Source organism: Jatropha curcas, chromosome 8 (assembly GCF_041381405.1).
Source record: "Jatropha curcas cultivar XTBG-Jc1 chromosome 8, XTBG_Jcur_1.0, whole genome shotgun sequence".
NCBI classification, from domain to species: Eukaryota; Viridiplantae; Streptophyta; class Magnoliopsida; order Malpighiales; family Euphorbiaceae; genus Jatropha; species Jatropha curcas.
The window spans coordinates 25,524,676-25,550,030 of NC_143158.1; the positions used below are offsets into that span (position 1 = coordinate 25,524,676).

General features: G+C 30.8%; 2 protein-coding genes and 1 non-coding gene across 7 annotated transcripts; 1 reads left to right on the forward strand and 2 right to left on the reverse strand.

Annotated features, from left to right (window-relative positions):
- The first annotated feature begins 3,254 nt into the window (after positions 1-3,254).
- Positions 3,255-6,819, forward strand: XRCC3 (homolog of X-ray repair cross complementing 3 (XRCC3)). 3 transcript variants are annotated; one of them, XR_002284509.3, is made up of 3 exons: positions 3,255-4,251; positions 5,376-5,501; positions 6,416-6,819. XR_002284509.3 is itself a non-coding variant. In XM_012218669.4 (2 exons), exon 1 carries the CDS (start codon positions 3,312-3,314, stop codon positions 4,200-4,202), a length of 891 nt encoding a protein of 296 aa, XP_012074059.1. In that variant the 5' UTR covers positions 3,255-3,311; the 3' UTR covers positions 4,203-4,251; positions 5,376-5,723. The 3 variants fall into 3 exon arrangements, 1 of the variants encoding a protein (XP_012074059.1); XR_002284510.3 differs by having other exon boundaries at positions 3,255-4,237; XM_012218669.4 differs by lacking the exon at positions 6,416-6,819 and having other exon boundaries at positions 5,376-5,723.
- Positions 6,820-14,245: 7,426 nt separating this feature from the next.
- On the reverse strand, positions 14,246-14,318 carry TRNAR-UCU (transfer RNA arginine (anticodon UCU)). Its single transcript has one exon. It is a non-coding gene; the product is annotated as a tRNA-Arg (tRNA).
- A 1,521-nt stretch (positions 14,319-15,839) lies between these two features.
- LOC105635592 (hypothetical protein) lies at positions 15,840-21,061 on the reverse strand. Of its 3 annotated transcripts, none has more exons than XM_012218671.4 (6): positions 20,784-21,061; positions 19,946-20,060; positions 18,829-19,500; positions 18,501-18,612; positions 17,052-17,108; positions 15,840-16,170 (listed from the first exon to the last, which is right to left on the reverse strand). In XM_012218671.4, exons 1-5 carry the CDS (start codon positions 20,864-20,866, stop codon positions 17,083-17,085), a joined length of 1,008 nt encoding a protein of 335 aa, XP_012074061.1. In that variant the 5' UTR covers positions 20,867-21,061; the 3' UTR covers positions 15,840-16,170; positions 17,052-17,082. The 3 variants fall into 3 exon arrangements, with proteins under 3 accessions (XP_012074061.1, XP_012074062.1, XP_020535561.1); XM_012218672.4 differs by having other exon boundaries at positions 15,950-16,170; positions 18,501-18,600; XM_020679902.3 differs by lacking the exon at positions 15,840-16,170 and adding an exon at positions 16,823-16,948.
- Positions 21,062-25,355: the final 4,294 nt, after the last annotated feature.

Sequence of the window (25,355 nt, forward strand, 5' to 3'; positions counted from 1 at the left end):
AAACGGCAGCGGAGCAAGGAGACTTCAAGTTGGAGTGAGCGGCGGCGGAGCAAGGAGAGGTTATGAGTGAGAGTGGCTGAGAGAGAATAGTTTCGACAGAGAGCGTATAGCGTGTGTCTGCATTAGGTTTTGATAGATTCAGTATTAACTTTCTGTCTTCATAAAATGACATCGTTTAAAATGTCAATTAATTTGATTAACTCGATCAAATTGCTTCTTGGCCGAACCTTTGACCGATAACCGAATCAAAATTTTTTTTACCTGAAATTTTAACTGAATTTCTCTTCACTGAACCGAGTTGGCTGAATTGGCCGAATTGGCCGAACCGATGGCACGCAACTACCAATAGGTCTCTATTTGAAACCAAGTAATTTCCCTAAAGTGTTTGTGGTGAAAATTTTGATCGTAAATTAAAGGAATCGGAGAACTAGAAAATTGAAATTGAAATTTGGATTGGTAATAGATTAAGCAAAAGAGAGAGGGATGAGGACAAGCTTGAGGTGAATTCATTGATAAAGCTGCAGCAAGAGAATGATTCAAAATGACAAAGTTTGAATTTGCCCAATGGAGAAATCTAGTAATCTCATCTGGTTGAACCATTTCAAACCCTCTTTTCAAACCCATTTGCGCTAATCTTGATAACATTATAGTACATATCAGTATGTTTTTCTAGGAGTCTCCTAAAAAATTATGGGTTGGAACACCTAGGCACGTTGATATTTGGTAGAGAGAAAGAAAGCAAACTAAATGAAAAAGAAAAGGAGAAAAGAACTTGTAGTGTTATTTGATTGTAAGCGAGTGCAGGCAGGAGAAGAAGAAATTTTAGAATTTTGATCCACGACGTCGTTGTTGTCTCTTGCATCGTTTAGAAGTACAAACTCAACTGCTTTTTATATGTGTTTGATAATCAAAGCCACAACACCTCCATAGATAGTGGGTTGTTTTACAAATAACAAGCCTGATCATACCCAATAGCCACAGTCGCTTCCATAGATGGTGCTTTCATGGGGATGCATGTCAGTGAGAGGAGAAATTCATGTACTGAGATAGGAGAGAGATGGAGATGGACCCCATATAATAATGGGATTTCTTTTATATATATATATAGGGTAAATTATTATTTAATCTCTCAGGTTTTACATAATTAACCAACTAATCCCAAGTTTTGAGCAAATATCTAGTTAGTCCCTCAGATTTAATTTCGTCTGATTAAAAGGTCCTTCCGTCCGAAAAGTTGATTTTTTTCCGTTAATTGAAGACTAAAAGACTAAAACACCCCTCCCTAGCTGACGTGGACCATAAGGAAAAATTATTATCTAGTCCCTTAGGTTTTACATAATTATCTAACTAATCCCAAGTTTTGCACAAATATCTAACTAGTCCCTAGGGTTTAACTCCGTCTAATTGAAAAGTCCTTCCGTCCAAAAAGTTAGTTTTTTTTCCGTTAATTGAAGACTAAAAGACTAAAAAACCCCTCCCTAGCTGACGTGGACCAGTATGAAGCGATAAGGGAGGGAATTGTATAAACTAAAAGACTAAATAATAATTTTTCCTAAAAGACAAATATTTTAGAACAAACTATTTTCTCAAATCTGACAAGTATTATGGAACAAAAACAGTATTAAAAAAAGGATAAAAAAATTAATTTGATGTTCTAATTAAATATTATTAAATTTAAGTGAATCATGAAAGTAAATACCTCTTCAAAAAAGTAAATACCTCATTTTTCTTTTTACCCCAAATTATCATCATAGTTTCTTTTTTAGAAAAAAAGTAATAAACATAATTTTCTATTTTATTCATATTTAATATGCAAATTTTATCAAGAAACATTACTATTATCATTGATAAAATCTGAAAAAAAAAAAAAAACAAAGTATTCCATCTATTCATAAATACTTTTAATGTTTTTATGGTAATTAAGTAAGTAAATTTATTCTTATAAATTATAACAAAATATTAATTAATTTTATTACGTAACCTTAAGTAAGAGAGGAGATGTTATATGATTTTGGAAAATTATAAAAATAATTATTAAATTTAATATAAATAAGGATAAAATTGAAAAAAAAATTTAATTACTCATTAATATTCTAAAAAAAAAAGATATTTGCGGAGAAAATACCGGCTCTAAAATAATAGTTATTTATAGATAAAAAAAGTAATTATTATTGCCACCTATATTATTATAATTTCATAACTTTGAATATAAATATTAATATTTAATGCAAGGTTATCTGTGCAAAAGATAAACTAGGTATATCATTATGGCATGGAAGGAACAAAAGGGAAACAAACTAGGTATATCATTATCGTTTCATACTAGTCCACGTCAGCTAGGGAGGGGTGTTTTAGTCTTTTAGTCTTCAATTAACGAAAAAAAACTAACTTTTCAGATGGAAGGACCTTTCAATTAGACGGAGTTAAACTTAAGGGACTAGTTAGATATTTGTGCAAAATTTGGGATTAGTTAGATAATTATGTAAAACCTGAGGGACTAGATAATAATTTTTCCTTATGGTCCACGTCAGCTAGGGAGGGGTATTTTAGTCTTTTAGTCTTCAATTAACGGAAAAAAACTAACTTTTCGGACGGAAGGACCTTTTAATTAGACGAAGTTAAACCTGAGGGACTAGCTAGATATTTGCTCAAAACTTGAGATTAGTTGATTAATTATGTAAAACCTGAGGGACTAAATAATAATTTACCCTTAAATTAATTCAAACTATCACTAAATGTCTTAATTTGAAATTTTTTATTGTTTGATTTTGATTTTGATTTTCTTCAAACCGCCACTTCATATTTTATTCAACTGTTATATTCGAACATAATCAAATTGACCCACGAGCAGCCTTAGGGTTCGATATGGTACCCAATTTAGATTTTGGTTAATTATTTTTTTTAATTTTAAAATAAAAAATTAGTGTATATAATCAAATTTGTTAATTATTTACATGCTTACAACAATTAAAGAAAGGACAATTTTCATTGTGATGTTTTTTAATTTTATTTTACTGATTATTAAAAAATTCGATTGATTAAGAAAACAAAGTTCTTTTTTTTTTAGTTTTTAACCTAAAGATTAAGAAAGATTTATTGATTCATAATCTCAATTAGAGCTTTGCAAATAAATTTTTTTAAAAAAATATTAACATAGAGAAAAATAGATAAAATTAGATTATTTTGAATCTCCTTTCTTTTAATTTATATTCCCTTATTTGATAGTAGTAATTATATAAAAATCTCTAGTTTTGGCGCCATTTACCAAGCCCTTAATTCAAACTACTTCCCTAGACGCCCAATAACCATCCATGACGCCTCACAATCTCCTCCAGCATCCCTTCCCCGCCCAAAAATGCACCTTCGGCTGCCCAATCCTGGACCGCTGTCTAAGCGGCGGCGTCCCTTGCAATTCAATCACCGAAATCGTTGCCGAAAGCGGCTCGGGGAAGACGCAACTCTGTCTGCAACTCTCTCTCTGTGCTCAGCTCCCAGTTTCCATAGGCGGCCTCTCTGCTTCCTCTCTCTACCTCTATACTGAATTCCCTTTTCCATTTCGCCGCCTTAACCAACTCTCCCACTCCTTTCAATCTTTATACCCTCAGATTTTTATCAATGACAGTGATTCTACCAATAATAAAAGTTATAATCCATGTGATAACATATATGTACAAAGTGTACATTCTGCTGATCAACTGTTTGATATAATGCCAAAGATAGAATCTTTTCTTTTAAATTCCAAAACCCAATTGCCAATGAGGCTAATTGTGATTGATTCAGTTGCAGCGCTATTTAGATCTGAATTTGAGAATACCCCAAGCGATCTGAAGAGGAGATCATCGCTATTTTTCAAGATATCTGGAAAATTAAAGGCTTTAGCTGCGAGATTTGATTTGGCGGTGGTGGTAACTAATCAGGTGGTAGATTTTATGGGATCTGGAGAAGGAGTAAATGGGGTTAGGATTGGGAATTTGGGTAGCTTGTGTTCATCTGGAAGAAGGGTTTGTCCTGCATTAGGGCTGGCATGGGCTAATTGTGTGAATTTAAGGCTATTCTTGGCTAGGGACGACACTGGGGCTGAAAGTGGTTTTGCTTGTTGTCAAACAAGAAGGTGGCTTCATGTTGTCTTTGCACCTCACTTGCCTTATTCGTGTTGTGAATATGTGATTAGAAGAGAAGGGGTTTTTGGAATTGACAGATAACCGACAGATTTATGTCAAGATAGCATCATTTGAGGGTAGCAATTTTTTTGTAAGCTTTATCTGTTTGATTATTTAGTGATTTTACTTTGGAAAGAAGATAATTTGCTCTGTTTTTTCATTTTTGCACCTGAATGATGTTGTTAGCTTGGGTAGTTTGGTTGGCTTTCTTCTTCCAGTAAAATTTTGCTGAATTGATGTAAATTTATTTATTTTTCACTCTGGGCAAATCCTTTTAATCGAATTCCTTTACCTTTTCCCAATGAATTATCCTGAAAAAGATTCAGAACTTTCGACATGATGCCAATGATTTTTAATTTTGAGTTCTATTAGCTTGGGTAACTATGTTTAGCATTTTTCCTCAACTATTGGCCTATGGCAAAGTTCTATATTGTATATTCTGCCCTCAATCATTTTATCAATTGCTTCCGTTTGTTTTTCAATGATTCATCATCACAAAACCAGCAAATTTGACATGAAGACCATATTTAAAAAAGAACAAAAAAAAATCAGTCTTACTCTCTTAGATTAAGAGCTTGTTAGCAAGTGCCATAGAAACTGACTTCTAGGAGTTGCTTTGCAAATAATATCGTGGCTCTAATCATAAAAATGCAAAGTGTCTGTTTCACCATGCCTTAAATATGGTAACTAACTGTTTTTAAGTTGTATGTAAACTTGACTGCAATTTGTTGTACAGACCTGTCTTCATAAGTCCATGTATGCTTAATTCTTGGAAAAGATTGACTTCTCCCCTTTTTCCTTTCATTCATTTCATCCTCGGAGTAGCATATCTAGGTTTCTCTTTAGACATCCATTCTTCTATAACATGGGTTCTCATACATTCAAGCATTTTCTCACAAGCAATAAAGCATGAGTGAAGACATTCCTAAATAATTAGCACTATTTCTGTAAAATCTTGTTATAGGGAATAAATTTCTTTTGATCACTTTTGAAGCGAATAATTTCTGTCAACAAACCTTGATCACCATACAGAAGGTGATTTCTTAGATAGTCTTGCAAAATTGTCTATAGCACTAGTGCATGTATTTTCGGCAAAATTGTTTTGTAAAATAGACAAAGCTTTATTTGAGCCATGCTCTTATTTGCAGTTACCTTTCTTATTTGATTTATACACAATTCATTTTGTTGATATAATATAACTAGTTCCTTTTACAGAGATGGAAATGAAAAGGTGGAAGGCAAAATGCCTGTTTCCATGTGTGTGCTCCTATATAATGATCAGATGGTGAACCTCACTAGCAGATAGAAATGACTGAAAAAAGGCCTAACAGAATATTATAGGTACTTGTAGTTTGTAATTATGTTTTAATACCATTTTTGGCTTCAATTAATGTTTGAGGACACACAATCTTTTTTCTTTTTTCTTTTTTTATGCTTTTCTTGGATCTTAGTAGAAATTAAGTTTCTGCTACTGTAGTTTACATACTGATAATTTCTGTGTATAAACTCAATTCTTCAGCATATAATGTAAAAAGGCTGTGCAGGAGCATACACCTTTGGTTACCATATGTTTTCTGTAGTTATTCATGGAACTATTCTATTCTTTTTATGGTTTTCTTTCATTGGAGCATAAACCTTCAGCATACAAACTCGATTTGCTTGAAATGATTGGCATACTGCAAACAAATGAAATTATCACATCTGCAGAATATCCCTCATAATGTCTTTTGCCCTTTTCTATGGCCACCCTACAGGAAAATGAAATTTATGTTGGTAAATATGTTAATGTTTGTTGATACTATAAAAAATTGGTGCACCGTAAGATATGTATGAATAAAAAGAGAGGCTTTCATGTCCACTTTTTCCTTTCTTCATCCATACATTTAATGGTGTAATTCACCTTGTTGATTCAGCGTGTGAGCTGAATAATGAAGAAACACAAAAATGTTGCATTTTGGAAATCCCTTCATCTTCATTTTCTCCTGCTCCTGTTGGAATCTAACAAGGCATATGATAGATACCTAATATTTGTGATATTACAAGACCATGAAAGTTTTTGAATTGTATGCACAAATTAGGAATATGCATCCAATGCTATTCCTATATTTATTATGTCTATAATGGTAGAGAAATGATGTTGCAGATGGTTCGATTAAAATGGACAGTAAGAAGAAATCAAGATTCTGTGTCGTGTTTGAAATGCATGATTGTAACTGAAACTGATTCTAGAGCTTTTTTTTTCCCTTTCATCTTAGTGTCTTTGCAGCATCCGTTCCAGGAGTTTGTTCCGCTTGCCAATTGCCATGTTTCCTGATGACACCAAAATCTGAAAGAGTTTCCTGCTGTTTTGCACAATGAGAATGTTCCTGCTTTGTTTATACATATTCCAGAGGTTTTCTTTGAATGCTTTAAGTTGTGGGATTAAGCATTCAGTTTTCTTGAGGATCAGCAATTAACAAGCTTTTATCTTAACAGACTGGTTGTGGAGAGATTATATTTTGCGGTTTCTGCTTTCCTCTGCTGTAAAAGTTTCCTGCATATCTCTTCTATATTTCAGCTGAATGTCATCTACTGCTAATTTAATGAAACAAACAAAGTTCAGTTATGTTAAGTTTTATAAAACATATAAGTGAATGAAAATTTATGATGGATATGAAAGCTGAATTTCTAAAGGGATTTTACGTTACTTTATCTTATATAATAAGATTATGTTTGTTTCTAAAAAATAACTTGTCTGAATATCTCTAGATTTCCTAATATTTGGAGTGTTTAAGAAAATCAATCAAGCGGAAATTATTTTCCAAGTTAAAGAAAAATTAAGTTATTTTTAATGAAAATGACTTCTCACTTTAAAGAGAGGAAAATATTTTCCGGACTTTGACAAATTTATTATAACCTCTATATTTTTTAATTTACTGATCACCCGCACCCACCACCAATTGGTCATCGATCACCACCAGCACCATCAGCCACCACCACTCTTACCGACAACTATTGCAATTTATCGTTTTATGTCGTTTTTCTTACATTTAACAATAAAATTTTAAAATACGAAATTTCTATAACTATAAATATTTTTATGGTCATATAAATGAAAAATTTTAATATCTTTTTAACTAATTTTCAATGTTTCAACCAAACAACGGAAAATGAATGATTTGAAAAATATTTTTTAAGAAAAACATTTTTTATAAAAAAATATTTTTCAAAGACAAGTTGTTTTCCAAAAATAAACGAAGTCTGAATAAGGTTCAAGAGCTTCTTTGATTTAACTGAATTATGAAATATTATGAAATTTCAAAAAAGTAGGTGAAATTCTATTCTCATCATTTCATGAAAATTGTCTATTCTTTAATTAAATCTTAATAAGTTTGGCAGAATTATAAATGAACTATAAAATAAAAGTGCTACAAATTTAACTTGATTAAAACTAGTGTTAGAAATTGTTAATTTTACAAAGCTTGAGAATTCATTTACAAATAACTTGAGTTAATAAAATTCATTAAGATAAGTTGTTTTATATTTTCAAATAATACCTTCAAAAATTTTAAAAAATAAATAAAATTATAAAAAAAAAAAACTTGTGTCCAAATCCAATTACACAACGAAGACTATAATAAGATATTAATGTTTTGATATTTTAATGGATTCAGTTAGCCTTTTATAAATATAAATATAAATATCAAACTCAACTTTCATGTATCATATACATTTCTAAATTCCTCTACTAAATTAAATTAAAATATATATAACTAAAGCCGTGCAAATTGAATAAATTGTTATTGAAACTTCGCTCAACTTGAGTTGAATATATTATGTCAACAGATTCTTGCATTATGTATTTAATCTTAACACAATTAATTATAAATATTAAATTGAAAAAAGAAAAAAAAAAGAAATTATTGTCAGTAATAATGCGGGGGATAGTGAAGAAAAGCAAATTCTGAAAGTGAAGACCGGTGTTCTAATCTAATCCAATAAACTCTCCCTTCCGTTTGCCTTGTATAGAAATCAAGTGGAAGTAGCACAGTTTGTTATTTGACAGTATATTAGATTATAGAATGGCAAATGTTTAAAAGCATAAAATGGAAAATGAAAAAAAAAAATTTCTTGCAAGTAATTTATTAGTGGTGTATATCAATGCATCTTTTCATTCTTCAAGATTGAAATTAAAAAAAAATATATATATATATATATATATATATATATATATATATATATAAAGTATAATACATTAAGTATAATACATTAATATTTTAAATAAATAAACAATCATTTATAAATAATAAACATAAAATAAAAAATAGGCTGAATGCAGAAATTAACTCTTGAATTTGACAACTTTAACCTTGTGGCACCCTGAACTTTGCTGATGATCTATCGTGTAATTGAATTTATAAATTTTGATAATATTACACGCTTTTCGATACTAATATCAATAGATTTTAGGATTTTAGTTTTTATTTATAAAATATCGACTTGACATATAGTTAACATGACTTTTAGAACAATCATTTTCATAAATTTCAACTTTTTAATGAGTATTCAATTGATCTAATTTTGCAAGTTAAAGTGTTTAATAAAATAATTTGAAAATTGAAGTGTTTGATGGATGTAATGTTATAAGTTGAAGTATTTGATAGGTCAAAGTAAAAGTTGAGAATGTTATAGGGTTAAAATAACAAAGTTCAAGTGAATTTATGTTTTCGACCAAAAACAAAATACATAATTTCTTATTTCAATATAATTAGTTAAATTTTCAAAATTATTATCACTATTGAAAATATATTAATAGTATGTATACATTTTTTTATGCAGGTCATACCATATATGACTTTCGCTATTGCATATCTTGGTTAAAGGCTTCACAAGATATTGAAGAAGACACATCCTAGCATTGCAATTTTTTTAGCATATTTTAATGAGATACAATTTTGCAATGCATTTCACAATCTTTTTATTATACAATTTTTTAGGGTGTCAAAATGGATCATGACATGCGAATACGATTTACCTAGAACGCCAAATAAGTAGGTTAGAGTTGAGGTTAAATGGATTCGTGTCATAAACAGGTCATCCATTTATGACATGAATATAAACATGTCGTGTCATGGGTTGACACACAAGTTAGGCATAACTACTCCAATTAAAATCCTATTTAAACTTTATTGTTGTATTACTTTTTTATTTATTTTAGTTGTGAATCTTGAAGAATATATGCATTTTATATTTAAAAATTTATTTTTAAACATAATTTGAATTAAACTGGTTGAAACTTAAAAACATCATAAATAGGTTAAGTGAGTCATATATAGGTTAATATGACTTACATAAACTGTTTATGATATTAGACGGGTTGCATGGGTGGTATACAGGTCAATACAACCCACTTAACCTGTTTATGATATTAGTCGGGTTATACGAGTTGTGTTTGTGTTGATAAATTTAACACAATTATTAAATGTGTGGTATTTGTGTTAATTATAATCATGTCGCTTGTTAGGCGAACCCGACGTGCCAACCCATTTTGACATCCTAATGATTTTGTTATTTTTGAACGATGTTATAAAAGATTATTTCATCATTTAATATTGCTTTGTGCATGGCGTAGGTTCTAATACTAGTTCTTTAATTAAATCTTAATAACTTTGGCAGAATTTATAAATGAACTATAAAATAAAAGTACTGCAAATTTAACTTGATTAAAATTAGTGTTAGAAATTGTTAATTTTACAAGGATTGAGAATTTTTACAAATAATTTGAGTTAATAAAATTCATTTGGGAATTAATTAAATTTCACGTTAATTTAATCAGTCTAAACAACAAACCAAGGCGTGTAGAATTTTATAATAGTAATTAAGAAAAGATGAAAATTATAAATTATGAAGATCATAAAAATTTAAAAACAAAAAAATAATACACGCCTAGTGGGACTCAAACCTACTATTACCTAATTCGAAGTCAAGCCCCTTATCCATTAGGCCATGAGCGCCTTCATTTGTGTTTTTAAAGCTATTTACTAGTGAAATTAGTAATCGTACTCGGGGCGTTCTAACCAAGTAAAGCGAAAGCAAAGTATAAAGAAAGTAATCCCTTTTATCTTTTATTTTAAAAGATTAAATTAAAGATAGGTTTTATTTTACTTATCTCCAATAATTGATTTAGAAAAATAATCTTATTTAGGATCTACTAAATTTTTTTTCTGAACATTCAACACCCTAAATAAGATTAGTAATATTGCTAAATTAGCAGATCCTAAATAAGACATTATTTTATTTATTTATTTATTTTTTTGTCTCAAGAGATGGGTTACTTTTCTTTTCTATTTATTTCAAATTATAGCAATTTCAATTTCAATTTTATTTTCAATATTAGTAGAAATATAATATTGTCTTACGTATATACTTCTTATTTTGTAAGTCCACTTATTTACTTGGGCCGGTATCGCAGCAGCCGAAAACTCTGAGATTTAAATGAAAACTTGGGCCCAAAAATGGTCCACTTATTGACTTGGGTCGGTATCGCAGCAGCCTAAAACTCTGAGCTTTAAATGAAAACTTGGGCCCGAATATGGCCCACTTAGAGTAAAATATTCCCGTTCTAACTCTCTAAGCCGAAAGAATTCCAGTAGCCGTTAAAAGATTTCGTTTAAATCATAAAATTGGCGATTTAAGTGGACTTTCACTCGGTATTTCTAATTTTCCTTGACGCATGAGGTTTCCTTTTCCTTCTTGAAATCTATTGGAAGTTATTAGTTTCTTTATATGAGGCGGCTTTGAATTATCATATCCATATATATCTATATAAACAATTCGATCCACGCCACTTTTCTTCTTCCAAATTAAAAGAAAGATGAAGAGATATAGAGACGGAATAACGGAGAACCACAATATTATTATTGGAGCACTACTTTTTTATATTGAAATTATTATCAAAATAGAATTATTTGAAAAATCCTAATTTAAAAGTTAAAATTACTAGCAAAATATATGCCAATCTAAGTAAAAGATATTATTAGTTTACTCCAATATCTCAAAACAAAAATACCCAGTAGGAGATATATTTTTTCTTTTTTTTTTTTAATTCACAATTGGAGATATTTAAAAACTTTTTATAACAAAAACCCATGTATTTACTTTGGCTATATAACCACCTAATAGCATAACAAAAACTCATTAAACATATGTGAACATGGTAATGATATATATATATATATATATATATATATATATATATATATATATATATATATATATATCATTACCATGTTCACATCTGTTTAATGAATTTTTGTTATCCTATATATATATATGTCATACCAAATCAATTTTTATTATTTGTTTTGCTCATGCAAAACATGAAGTTAATGTCAAAAAAATAAATTTTATTTAATAAAGTAATATTTTGTTGGGACTGTACCACCCAACCCCGAATTAGTATGATATTGTCCGCTTTGGGCCAAGCCCTCACGGATTTATTTTTGGGCACCTCCTAAAAGGCATCATACTAATGGGTTGGATTTAAACCATTATATTTTGGTTATTCTTCTCAATTTTTTCCGACGTGAGACTTGGGAGGATATCCCAACATATTTATTGCCTTAAACAATGTTAGAATACTTGAATAGTTATTTTTAATTTAATATTTAAATTTTAACATAATATATTCCAGCTGGATGTCATCTAGTACTAATTTCATGAAACAAACAAAGTTCAGTTACCATAAATTTTATAAAACGTATAAGTGAATGAAAATTTATGATGAATATGAAAGCATGAATTTCTAAAGGGATTTCACGATATTTATCTCACTGTTTACACCATATTTTAATTATTTTTGTGTCATGTATTTGACTTGTGATTTTATGATTTATTTGGGCTTAATTAATTAATTGGCCTTTAAAATATTAGAGGCCTATAATTAATTAATTAATAAGTAAGTAAATATATTGAGAATTAATAGGAGGTGGTTAACAGAGAGATCAAGTAACTGCTAGCGCACGATACAGAGAAGTTACCTAAGCAGTTATCTAGGTAGTTCAGATGTCGTGTGCATAAAAGTGTTAATCGTCAAGTGCCTATAAAAGCCAAGCTCAAGCACAGAACATGGCCCCAACAAAATCAACTCTAAAAAATCAGACTCAAATACAATCTCCAGCATATAACAATTTCAATTTCATTTATATTTATTGTAATTTCTTTTTCCAGGAATCATCTAAGAATTGCCTTTTGTAATTTCAGTCATTGTTAATACAGTATTTCAATTTCAAAGTAATTTCTATTTTTTGTGTTATTTCTCTAGAATTCTAGTTTTTGCACTGTCTATTTTTCAACGGTTGGTGAAGCGATTATCGTAGAGCCATAACCTTCAATCTTTTGATTAAGAAGTTCATGTGGCACAATTTATCCTGAAGTTGATAAACTTCAATACCTAGCACGCTCAAGTTGTTAGTCAGCAGTAATTGTTTTTCAGTGCGAACACTTATGTAATAAGATTCTATTTGTTTCTATAAAATAATTTATTTGAATATCTATAGATTTTCTGATATTTGGAGTGTTTAGGAAAATCAATCAAGCGGAAACTATTTTCTTAGTTACAGAAAAACTAATGCTACATTTGTTTCCATAAAATAATTTGCAGGAAAATATTTTTTAAAATTTTCCATTGTTTGGGGGGTGTTTAGGAAAATAAGTCAACGGGAACTGTTTTCCTAATCAAAAGAAAAATAAGTCATTTTTAAGGAAAATAACTTTCCATTTTCATCCGCGTAAAACATTTTTTAGACTTTTACAAACTTATTATAACCTTATAAATTCATATTTTTTTTAATTTATTAATCATCGGTGGCCACTATAACCACTCACCATTCACCACCATCACCACCACCACTGGTCACCGGCGACTTTCATAATTTACCTTTTTTTCTTTACATTATTCTCATATTTAATAATATAATTTTTAAAATACAAAATTTATATTATTATTATTATGGTCTTATGAGTTAAAAATTTTAATATTTTTAACTAATTCTGAACATTGCAACCAAACAATGAAAAATAAAACATTTGAAAAATATTTTTCAAACTTGGAAAATATTTCCCAAAGGTAAGTTATTTTCTAGAAACAAACGAAGGCTAAGTCATTTTTTAATGAAAATGACTTCCCACTTTCAAGAGAGGAAAATATTTTTTGAATATTTTATAAATTTATTATAACTTATATTTTTTAGATTTATTAATCACCCGCATCCACCACCAATCGGTCATCAGTCACCACTGGCACCATCGATGTCACGACCCACTTCCAAGGGCCAGACCGGCACTACGACCTGGGTGGGTTTAAAATCTTCTAAGCCCGTAGTAAGCCTAATTCAGTTGAGCCCACACTCTCCTCACCATCGTGACATCGGGCTAAATAATTTTATTCTCATACTCAAACCCAATTTGATAATCTAATAAAATACGAAATTTCTATAACTATAAATATCTTATAGTCTTATAAATGAAAAATTTTTAATATCTTTTATAACCAATTTTCAATATTTCAACCAAATAACGGAAAATGAGTTATTTGAAAAATATTTTTTAAGGAAAAATATTTTTCAAAGATAAATTGTTTTCTGAAAATAAATGGAGTCTAAATAAGGTGTTAGAGCTTGTTTGATTTAATTGAATTATGAAATATTATGAAATTTCAGAAAAGTGGCTGAAATTCTATTCTCAAAATTTCATGAAAATTGTCTATTCTTTAATCAAATCTTAATAAATTTGGTAGAATATATAAATGAACTATAAAATAAAAGTGCTACAAATTTAACTTGAGTAAAATTACTGCTAGAAATTGTTAATTTTACAAATATTGAGAATTCATTTACAAATAATTTGAGTTAATACAATTCATTTGTAAATCAATTAAATTTCACGTTAATTTAATCAGTCTAAACAAGCAACTAAGGCGTGTAGAATTTTGTAGCATATCATAAAAAATTTAAAAACAAAAAAAATAATGCATGCCTAGTGGGACTCCTACCGACAATCGCCATGAAACTAAGGCACATAAAAAATTTAAAAACCAAAAAATGATACACGCCCAGTGGGACTCGAACCCACAATCGCTTGATTAGAAGTCAAGCGCCTTATCCATTAGGCCATAGGCGCCTTTATGTTTGTAAGGTTATAAAAAATAGTAATATTATTCCTAGGATGAAGGAGAGCAAAAGCAAAGTATAAAGTAATGGTTTCGTGCCCTTTTAGTTATTTTAAAAGATTAGATAAAAGAGTAATTGTCTTTTTGTTTCACCCGTCACTATTAAATATAACACCTATTTTTTATAATTGTTTTTAAAAACATATGTTATTGTTTCACCCTTTCTCTTAGTTTTAGTAGTAGATTTTTTATATCAGCAAAGTAAAATTATTTTATCAATTAATCAAGAAAAATTTAACAAACTCCATCTCTAAATATAATCAATAGACTTTTTTAAAACGCCTAAATCTTAATAATATATGAAAGCGGATGAGGTGAGCAATAACCTAACATCACGTTTCTTACAGATGTTGGAACATTTCCACAAGGTGTGGGAGAGTGAGTTCTTTGAGAGTTTTATTATGAGACTTTAGAGTGTTTGGTTGAGCCGTAATGAGTTGAAATGAAATCAAGTAGAAAAATGACTTTATCATGTGATTACTCGAGCTAGAAGCATGCTAGCCTCTCGGAAGAAAGCCTAGCTGAAGTCGTCTAATTCAGGTATAGATGTTTTTGCGGGTAGTCAATGGCTCCCGTCACCTGCTGGCACCTTTAAAATAAATTTTGATGCAGCTCTCATCGCCTCTGTTGGCCATGGAGCTTTTTGGTGCCGTAATTTCAAACTGTCATGGCGAATTTATATCAGCAGTGTCATCATTGCAGGGTTGTTCTTCTCCAGCATTAGCAAAAGCTCAAGCGCTAAGAAATGTTTTGTTCTGGTTGCTGTCGGACTACTCTAGTTTACAGTTTCAGGTTGAGACCAATTGCCTGCAAGTTTACCATACTATGAGGAGTTCTGTCCAAGACTTGTTTGAGTTTGAAGTTGTCATCTTTAAATGTAAGTTACTCTTAGTCCAATTGCCTCATGTCACTTTGGCTTGGATTAGAAGACAAGCTAATAATATAGCTCATGTTTTGGCTAAATTAGTTCCTAGTGGAGCTTATTTTCGAACTTGAAATATTGCTCCCGCTTTTATTGCTCGTTTTTTCTCTTAATAATATATGAGCAATATTTCAATGTCAAAAAAAAAAAAAAAAAAAAAAAACCTAACATCACATTAAAATTTTACTTACATTATGCAAATTCATCTCATATTCAATTATAATTATTCGTTTAATGTACAGATTCATTAATATACATATTTAACACCAAAATATTTTTTTATTTTTTGAAAATTAAAAATAAATAAAAATCAAAAATTAAAATGAATAATTATTATATTGTTAAGAGTACTAATTAAACAGGTAATGAATTAATCAATTTGAACTCAGCCAAAAGAGAGAAATAGTATTTAAATGAATTGAAAGCAATGCAATAGAAGAGAATATCATAATTATTTTGAACAAAAAGACTATTTTACTACTACTATTTGAGACTATTTAATTCATCACACAAAAGGAAAGGAAAGATTAATAAACTATAAGCTATAGAATACAAGTGAATATTTTTTGAAGCATTAATTATTTAATGAACGTTTACTGTTAACAAAAAAGCACTCCTCCATTGTTACAATTCAGAGCCATACAAATTTCTGGTCTTAAATTTCACGTTCAATTCCAAATGGGATTTTATACACTACCATATATGTTTCAGACTACAAGAATACATGTACAAATTATGAGGCTTGCCAATCTAAGCAAATACCAATTCTTGTTGCTAGTTTCCGGAAGCCAAGCAAATTCCAACATAATGGATGGGATGATGTCAGCAATCGTTCGGATCCTCCTTGCACGCTTTTCTCGATTCAGAAGTAGCTTCAGTACCTGTAGATAAAACATCACCAACATTGTTGCAAATACAATATCTTCCCATTTCCACCAAACAAGAGACGGCCATCAATCAAACCAGCTACGCTCAGCACACTATCTTCTTTTCAACTTATTCATATAATTCAATGAAGACAAGTTTGTAATGCCATATCTCATAGAGTGGAACTTTCAGATCTTTTTTTTTGTAATTTATTAAGTTTTTTAGCCCTTCTATTTCCTTAATATGCCTCGATAGGACTTTGGCTTTTAGTAAAAATTTAAATAGATATATACACATGAACCATAAACATGAACCTGTTCTGGTGGCTGTTCCATTTCAGCCACTTCCTCTTCAGCCCCAGCAACTTAAACCTCTCATCACTAGATCTTGGCAAATGCCAAGTTTTCGGAAAGGATGAGATTCAAGTTATGTCAGTCTCGAGATTCTGAGAAGTATAAGGACTCAATTTATTACTTCCAAGGAGATTTTTCCATTTCATTTTTCAGCTGAAGTCCAGCATCTCATAGATGTGAAAAAGAAGTGTAAGGCTAGTTGTTTTCTACCGAACATTTCCATTTCAAGTTTGAGACTGAATTGGAACTATGGTAACATGATGAAAACAGTAGAACCACCAGAGAAGGAAAAGAAACTAAAAACATCTCAAAAAACTCATCCACTATCTTGGTTTAGTAATGTGTGAGTACCACCATGGTTCAGTAATAAGTCGTCATCAGCATAGAGCTAGAATTGCAGGTCTTAGTCCCAACATTTGCAAAAGAAGCATGCGCTCTACTACCTCACGTGTATGTTTGATTTGCAAAATTTGAGTTAGGAAGCCACCACTGTGGAAAATGAAAAAGACAAAAAGGTTTCAGGGGTAAAAAATAACCTTTACCTTAATCATGAGTTGTAAAGACCACTTCTTCTCAAGCTGAATAAATTAGAAAAGGCACTGCAGAAAAAAGAGACATAAAATAAGATTTCGATCAACATGGTTTTCACTAAAAATCATAGATCAGGGAATACAATAGCAAAAGACATGTTTGGATCAGTTGAATCAGCATAGCGTTTTCCATGCCTACTTAGTCCATAGTTCCCAAATTGGCTATTGTCAAATATAGAAGTGATGATAGAAGAAAATGGGACAGGTTACATGAGGAGATTCCACATTCCAAGTTACAACATAGCAGGAGGCATGTGACGTGGTTAAGAACACCAAATTATTAAATGGATTTTCTTATACCTACTTATCCAAATTGTTTACAAGGTTTATGGTTATGGTGATAGTGTATTATATCTCAAAAATTATTTCTCACTCAAAATTTGTAAAATATCTGGTGGTTCAAAATGTTTATTTGCGCGTGCGTGCACACACACAAAAAGTGAAAAAAAAATGTGATGTACCAGGCAGCCTGGCTATATACATTTAGGAAATATAAAAAAAAAAGGTATTGGGGTTCCAGCAAACAATAAGAATGCTTCTAAACAGAACTTTTAGTCACTTCAAAAAATGTAAAATGACAAATAACAGGCAACAACAAAAAGTCTGCATAACATCAAACAAAAATTTGGAAATACATTGTGGCATAAAATCTAAGAAACAAATTGTCATGCATGTTGTGCAAAAATTAAGCTTCATAAATTTTGGATTGAAAATGATGGCCAAAACATTTCCCAGAAACAGTAGAGGGAGGATTTGTGGATATGTTGGAAAAATAGCATTGTCAATGTTGGAAAGTTTGTTCCGAAACACAACCTTCTCAAGCATTATCTTATAACCTAAAATATAATTCACACACAATTATCCTAAAAAGGTTTCCATTTTATAGTTAATAACAGTGGCCTCATATGATTGGTAGTTGTAATAATCAATACATCCCACACCATAATGGTGGCTGTAAAAGAAGTTCCTCCTTGATGTTGCTTTGAAACACACTAAAACTTCAAACAATTTAGCCACGAACCAAATGATAGTTTGAAAAGAGTTAACTAGGGAGATTTCTGAAGACAGATAATGAAGTTAAACATTCTAAAGAATAGAGGTGCAACTGCAAATCATGACATGTCTGCTTAGTTTGATATGACAACAAATTATAATCAGACAACATATGCTATTGAAAATAGCTTTTTCTTTTAACTATTTAAATTCTGAACTACACAGCTAATCGTCTTCATTATATCAGATTATTTCAATATATGGACAAATAATTTCTAATTCTGTATCAAGTCCAATTCCAACCAAGTGCCTCATGTCTAACTAGTGTATACTAAGAGGACAAGAAGAAGGGATGCAACATAGTTATATTTATGTCTTGAAGAAAGAACATGTGTGTTAAGAACTTACCAATCAGAAAAATACTTAGCATTAATGCCAGTGTCAGCTGGACAGAACAACTGAATTGCAAGTGAGCGGGTGCTTGCATTTGCCTTTGGAACCCACCAACCTGACCAAAGAACTGCAAATGGTAGAAATTTATAAAACCCTAGGAACTGACCCAAAAATAATCATGTGAAGCAATCAAAAGTATATATCTTGAACATTTTACAGGCAAAACCCGTTTCAATTCACCCTACAATGGTAAAACATGCTTTGTATAAGGAGGATAACACGTAAAATTTTCACAATGATAAATTACCAATTATTGCATTTCCTAAATACACAATTTATTTACCTGATTTATCAAATTAAATGGTCCCCTTGCTCGAGAATATTCTCCACACCTTTGCTTCCAAAAGAGACGCTTCAATCCTTTTTCTTTAGGTGTCGCCTCAATGCTTGGCATTGATCCATCTGTATGTTCATCTCTATCAGCAACTACAATCTTCAAAGCACCAAAATTTGGTGAACTCCATGTTTTCCTTGTCCCAGCTGTTCTATCCGCTTGACAGATTATATCATCCCTCATTCTAGAACTTCCTTTTTCATCTACATCTATAATAAATTCACCATTTTTATCAGTTGTAACATCGTTGACATCTTTCTCGTCGTAAGTACCTCCACTGCTGGTAGCATTAAGATTATGGTCTGCATCTTTTCTCATATAATGGTGATCCGTAAAAGGACTTCTCACAGGTGGTCTGACTGTAAAGCAATCATCTTTCGTAATTTCTGGAGTTTGGATAGTTCCAGAGAGAAATAAGGCTAAATCATCACGCTCTTCTTGGTTCAGATTCACCCATTGAAGAGGTGGCTTTCCTTCCTCATTAAAAGCTTCTCTTAATGCTGCTTCAACATGTGATATTTGACTTTCAATTGCAGCAACAAATTGTTTATGCCTAGATGCTGTAATATCATCAACACAATGTCCATGGCTCAACCTGACAGCCTTCTCGAACTCTTCCAACTGTTTCCCAATCACAGTTCAACTTCAATAATACAGGTTGAAAAATGCAGCAGCCACTAAACCAAACAGAAATATTGAAAGCAGTACCTAAATGAATTCTTAATCTCATATTGGTTGATGATAACTTGCATGGGGAAAAGGATACAGGTAAATGAATGAGATTTGATAAAAAAAAGTATACGTGACCTTTTCATAAAAATATTGACAGCTGGATAAGATGATGGGAGTTTTTCTTTGCCAGAAATAAGAATAACAAAAACATAAGGCTGGATAGCAATTTCTCATGGTTTTCCTAAAGTTTCCAAGAACTCAGACATAATGTAAAGATCAATAAAAGGGGAAAAGAGTTAAAAATCATATTTATTAAAACAAAAAGAAATTTTCCTTAAAAAACCAGAAATTAAAAAAGATTGTGAAATTTAGAAATTGAAGAGCGAAGATATACCTGCCATTTTGCAGTACCTAGTGCAGTTTGGAGTTCTCTAGACAGTTCATCTAGATCCCCCATCTCTGATTCCTCTTTCTTCTCTCTTAGCCACATCCTATATGCTGATTGCATTCTGTACAAACAAACGTATTGAAGAATGGCTTCAGATTAAGAAAATGACCAAATTAATACAGGAAATTGACCCAAAATCGTTATATATATTGATTTTGCAGCTCAAGAAAGAAAATTCAAATTGTAAAAAATTAAATTAAATTAAACAAAGCAGACTCTTTATTACTAGTGAAACCATTATTTCTAATGTTAGGCTGCAGTGATTATTTTTAAATATTAATCATAAGCAAACCATAGCCAACAACAACATCCATTATCCATATCCATTCTATTCATTGCGAATAATCAAGGCTCGTTAGAAGAAATTTAGTGCAAAAAATCTGCAAAACTTTTTTTAGAAAGTTAAAAGTGGAGGACTTCACAAAACAAATCCCCAAGAAGTTGCTCCAAAATTTAACATAACATTTATTTAGACATTTACCTTAATTCCTGACCAAAAAATAAACTACACCCACATGAAAAATATACTTGAAAACAAATTAAAAAACACAAAATCTGTGAGACCCAGAAGCCAACACTAAAAGTAAAAATCAAAAAAGAAAAAAAATCAATTAACAAAATCCAAAAGTAGCATTCCTACGTCACCAAGACCCAAGAAATGAGGAAGTAAAGAAAACCCATATAAAAATTCTTCAAAAAACTTCAAGAAACAAATAGAAAAACCGCAAACATAAAACAACAAGAACAACCCACGAATTGAAGAAGTAGAAGAAATGAAACATACACATCAGCAGATTCCTGAACCTCTTCGGCTGCAGAAAAGAAGGCATCCTTTTGCCATAAATCGAATCTATTTGCTACCATCATTTCTATTCTATTTCCTTCTCTTACCAAAATAAAAAAAAAAAAAAAAACCCAAACCAACGAACAAAATAATAGAATTTAAAATCAAATCCCTCCCAAGCACAGACAAAACCCAGATATTAATCTGTTTGTTATTGTTATGCTTGGAAGGATCCACCACTTTCCCTTCTCTTCGTTTCCTTTTTTTTCCCTTCTCCTCACTTCTGTGCCAAAGAGAAGCAAAGGATTAAAGAGAGAGAAAGCACACACAGAAATGGTTGTATAAGCAAATCTCCTTTGCTTTCTCCTTTCCTTTGCTTTCCTTTCTCTCTCCTTAGTTCTCTTCCCTTTTCTTTTCATTATTTATTTATTTTATAATTTCTTTTTGGTGTGCTTTGAATATTTCCATTATTTCTCTCATTTTCCTCGTTCTGGTAAAAAAACAAAAAAATAGAGGTTGTATCTCCAGTTCTGATTTTATTCTTCTTAACAAATTATTAACCAATCAGAGACCGCCGTACTAATTTTCTGTGACGTGGAGCATTTTAAATGGTTAGGTAAGTAAATATTGTGGTATTGAGAACACTAAATAATTGATGGGAAGGGACAAAATAGGAAGAGGGGGTGGTGCGCAGAGCATTTTGCTTTAGCCAGCGTGTACGTGTTTATGCTTTTGTCATTAGCTTATTTGCCATCTCATCTACTTGCGTGGGTCCCATTTAAGTCACCCCAAAGAATAATAATGATAAAATTAATATTCCTTCTATTTTCTTTTTTCTTAATTTGTTCTTCTTGAAAGTAAGGTTTATTTCTAGATGTTACCGTACTCCTGCTTGTCCAACTGCATCATTAAATAAAGGCTAAATGATGAAAAAAAATAACAAAAAAAATACGAATTTTAATTATTTTTATAACTTCAACCAATTTTTAAAATTTTAATGACTATAGTAAATAGTAGTATATTATATATCTTCTAACACACAAATAACATTATATATCTTCCATTTAACTTAAATTTAACATTTTTTATAATATAAAATAATTTATTTATAGAATATATAAATTTTAAAATTGAATAATTTTAAAAATCTAAAAATTGAAAAAGAAACAAATTTACGATGTCAATTTCAAAATTAAAAAATTGATTAAAATTACAAAATGGATACTGACGCGGCAATATGAAGCTAAACATACTAAACATAAATCCACTAACAACAATGTTAGCAACTTTCAAGAGATACACAGTGGAGGTTATAATTGCAATGAAAAAATAAGTTCCATGCCATAATTATCAAAATTTAAAAAAAAAATTCCTAAAATTGAAAAAGTAGCTAAAATTCAGACTTTTTTGGTCATTTGACCTTAAACAATTTTATGATGAAAATTATATTACACATTAAAAAGTTCAATGTACTCGTACAGAACATGAACATTTGTTGAACATTTCTGAATATATATCAGATAGTCTAAAAAATATATCTAATTATTTTCTTAATTTTATTAATTTGGATAAATTTATGTTTGGAATTATTTATGGTTGATAGTATATTTTGGATGCTTAAATGATATTTGTAATTCACCCAATTGCTAATAGGGTGTTTACTTATAGAAAATAGCTTTCTTATAAAATGAAAATTAGAAAATAGAAAGTGGAAAATGGGTTCAATTAGTAACACAAAAAATTATATTTTAATTTAACTTCATAAATATTATTTATAACTTTCATAATTAAAAGAAATAAAATGTTATAAAATAAATTTAGAGATTTTTTATGTAAAAGTTTTTGATTTTTTATTATTGATTATTTATAATAATAAATTTATTTTTTATCATTTTGTAAAATTTTTAAAAATAAAGGATATAATATATTTGTAGTAATAAAATTAATTATTTATTAAAGCATAATATAAATTTTTATGTTATTTAAATATTTTTATTCTTTCAAGGAAAATATTTTGTAAAAAAAATATTGATAGATATTATAATTTTAATTATGAAGTGTAATTTTTTTTTTAAATGCAAAACGGTTGGAAAATATGTCTCTTTTTATAAAGGAAAATTTCTGAAAACAACTTAAAGCTAATTTCTAAATCTTAGTTAAATTTTGAAAACTAGGAGTTTTTTAAAAATTGAAAACTAAGAGTTTTCCAAATAGAAAGCTGATTGATTTGAACACAAAACCCTGTTTTTTCAACTTTCTTAGAAAATTTTTCTAGAAAACTACTATAGTCTTCTATAAGTGAACACACCCTAAGTATTTACTTTCTAATTTATCTTTATGTAATTGCTATTGATGGGTTGTCTACTAATATGGCTTATGTGATGAGGTGTCAAATAACTCAGCAATATATGTAATTTGTATTAGGAAGATGCATCTTAATGAATGGTAATACAAAATTTCCTTTTCTCTCTATTCTATTTTTGTTCTCTTTATTTCTTTCTCTTTCCCATGTCTTAAACCCTAAGCCCCAAATCAATTTTATATCAAGCTCCTTACCATTAGATTTGACATTTTGGTATCAGAGCTGATTGATTCTGATTAGACTCTGGTTTTTTATTTTCCCAACTCACGAAGAAATCCACCGTAACCCATGCCTCTTGTTTGCAAAATCTTGAAGAGCAATTTGGAGCACATGAGAAATCGATTGACGATCTTAATAATCAGTTCTCTTACTCAAGAAGACTTTTAATCCAAGTATTGCCAATACTCAAAATGAGTTAGTGGAATTTAGTTATGGTGAATTTTGTTCACACAAATCAATCTAAGGTCCTAGAGGATTTACCCAACAATTATCGTAATTCACAAAACTTTTCAAGAGTGCGTAAAAAGGTAAGTCTCAAATCCCTCTTTGATTGATATGGAAATGCCTAAAGTCACTAAATGGGACTGAGATATCTTGGGCACACCTCGAAATTAGGAAAAGGAGAAAACTTCTAACCCTACCCACCCATTTTCACCAAATGTTGGCCTGGGTGTTCACCTACTAACCAAAACCCTAATTTTGGATTTGCATCAGGGTCAAACCCTAATCAAGGAACTGATTTTAATTCTAACCCTACTTCTGGAGGTTGTAAACCTAATTTAGGACTTGGGTCAAATTTCTAAAATCCTAATTTGTTTGGTCCTCATTTCCCTAATCATGGCTCTAATATTATGAAAATTAAGGATAACGTTATTCAAATATCAACAATGTGATCTCTTAGGACCAATGCATCGAATACTATTCTCTTAACCCAAAGAAATCCATGGGATAGCACTTTAAACCTTAAGATGAACCTCTATGTGTTTGATGGCTCCAATCCCCCTAGGTGGATTAGGAAATGCCACAAATGTAACATCCCTTCCCGGTCCACCCGTAAACCCGAATAAACCGAGCCGAGACGCTACAAACTGGTTGACTGAATGAACTGACATGCTGAAATCATAATGTATAATGAATCTAATATCATGCTGAGATTGCTTATAGTAATAATGTACTGAATATTTACAAGACATGATACTAGTTACAAAATGGATTGGGCCCAACTGTGTGCCCTGTACATGCCATAAAAGAATAACAAAATGAGTTTCTACCCTGAAGACCGGGTCTTCTACAGATGAACGGCAGCAGTTGTAAACGGACCCTCTACGGACCAGTCTCAAAACCTGCGAGTTAAACAGGTAACTCGCTGAGCAAATAAAGCTCAGTGGATATCTCAACAAGGAAAGAAACAATAAAGCACATACTTGTATATAAGGAATTATGTAGGCACACAAGGCACATATAAGCACACATATCATGATATCTTTCATTTATCTGTATGATATGTGCAATATTATATCCAGATATCTGTATGGCTCCATAAGGTTATAGCGAAACCGAGGTGATAAGAAAAACTGTATAAACTAGATGAATACTGTATACTTGGCTGCTATGGCCCATATAATCATATCCACTCAACGGCCTGTAGCCGGAGTAACAAACTGTATGAGGCGCAGATCTGCTATCCTATGTCGCGACATGGCCTTATCGACATGGTTTCTACCTAACCTCAATGGAGCATAATGTTGGTATGTCAAATGTATAACACAACATCATAGTAATAGTTCATCACTTCATAAATTATAATGTTCATGTGATTTCACATCATTTGCATGCTTGGATGTTGTTTTGATACATGTTCTAATGTTGTCTTTTTGTTTTGAAATGATTGGATGCATACAAGTTGAGCAAAGAACCCAATTACATAGAAAAAGAAAGTCCAAAAATGCAGGAAAAACCAAGTCGCGAGCGCGCCTGTGGAAGTCGCGAGCGCGAGATGCAGAAAATAAGAGACAGTGTGTTATCAGGCACAAGTCGCGATCGCGTACTTGAAAGTCGCGAGCGCGTAGTGTGCCAAATGAGAGACAGTGAGTTTTCATGCCAACTACGCGAGCGCGCACTTGAGAGTCGCGATCGTGTAATATGCCAATTGAGAGTCAGAGAGTTTTCATGCCAACTACGCGAGCGCGCAGTGCAAGTCGCGAGCGCTT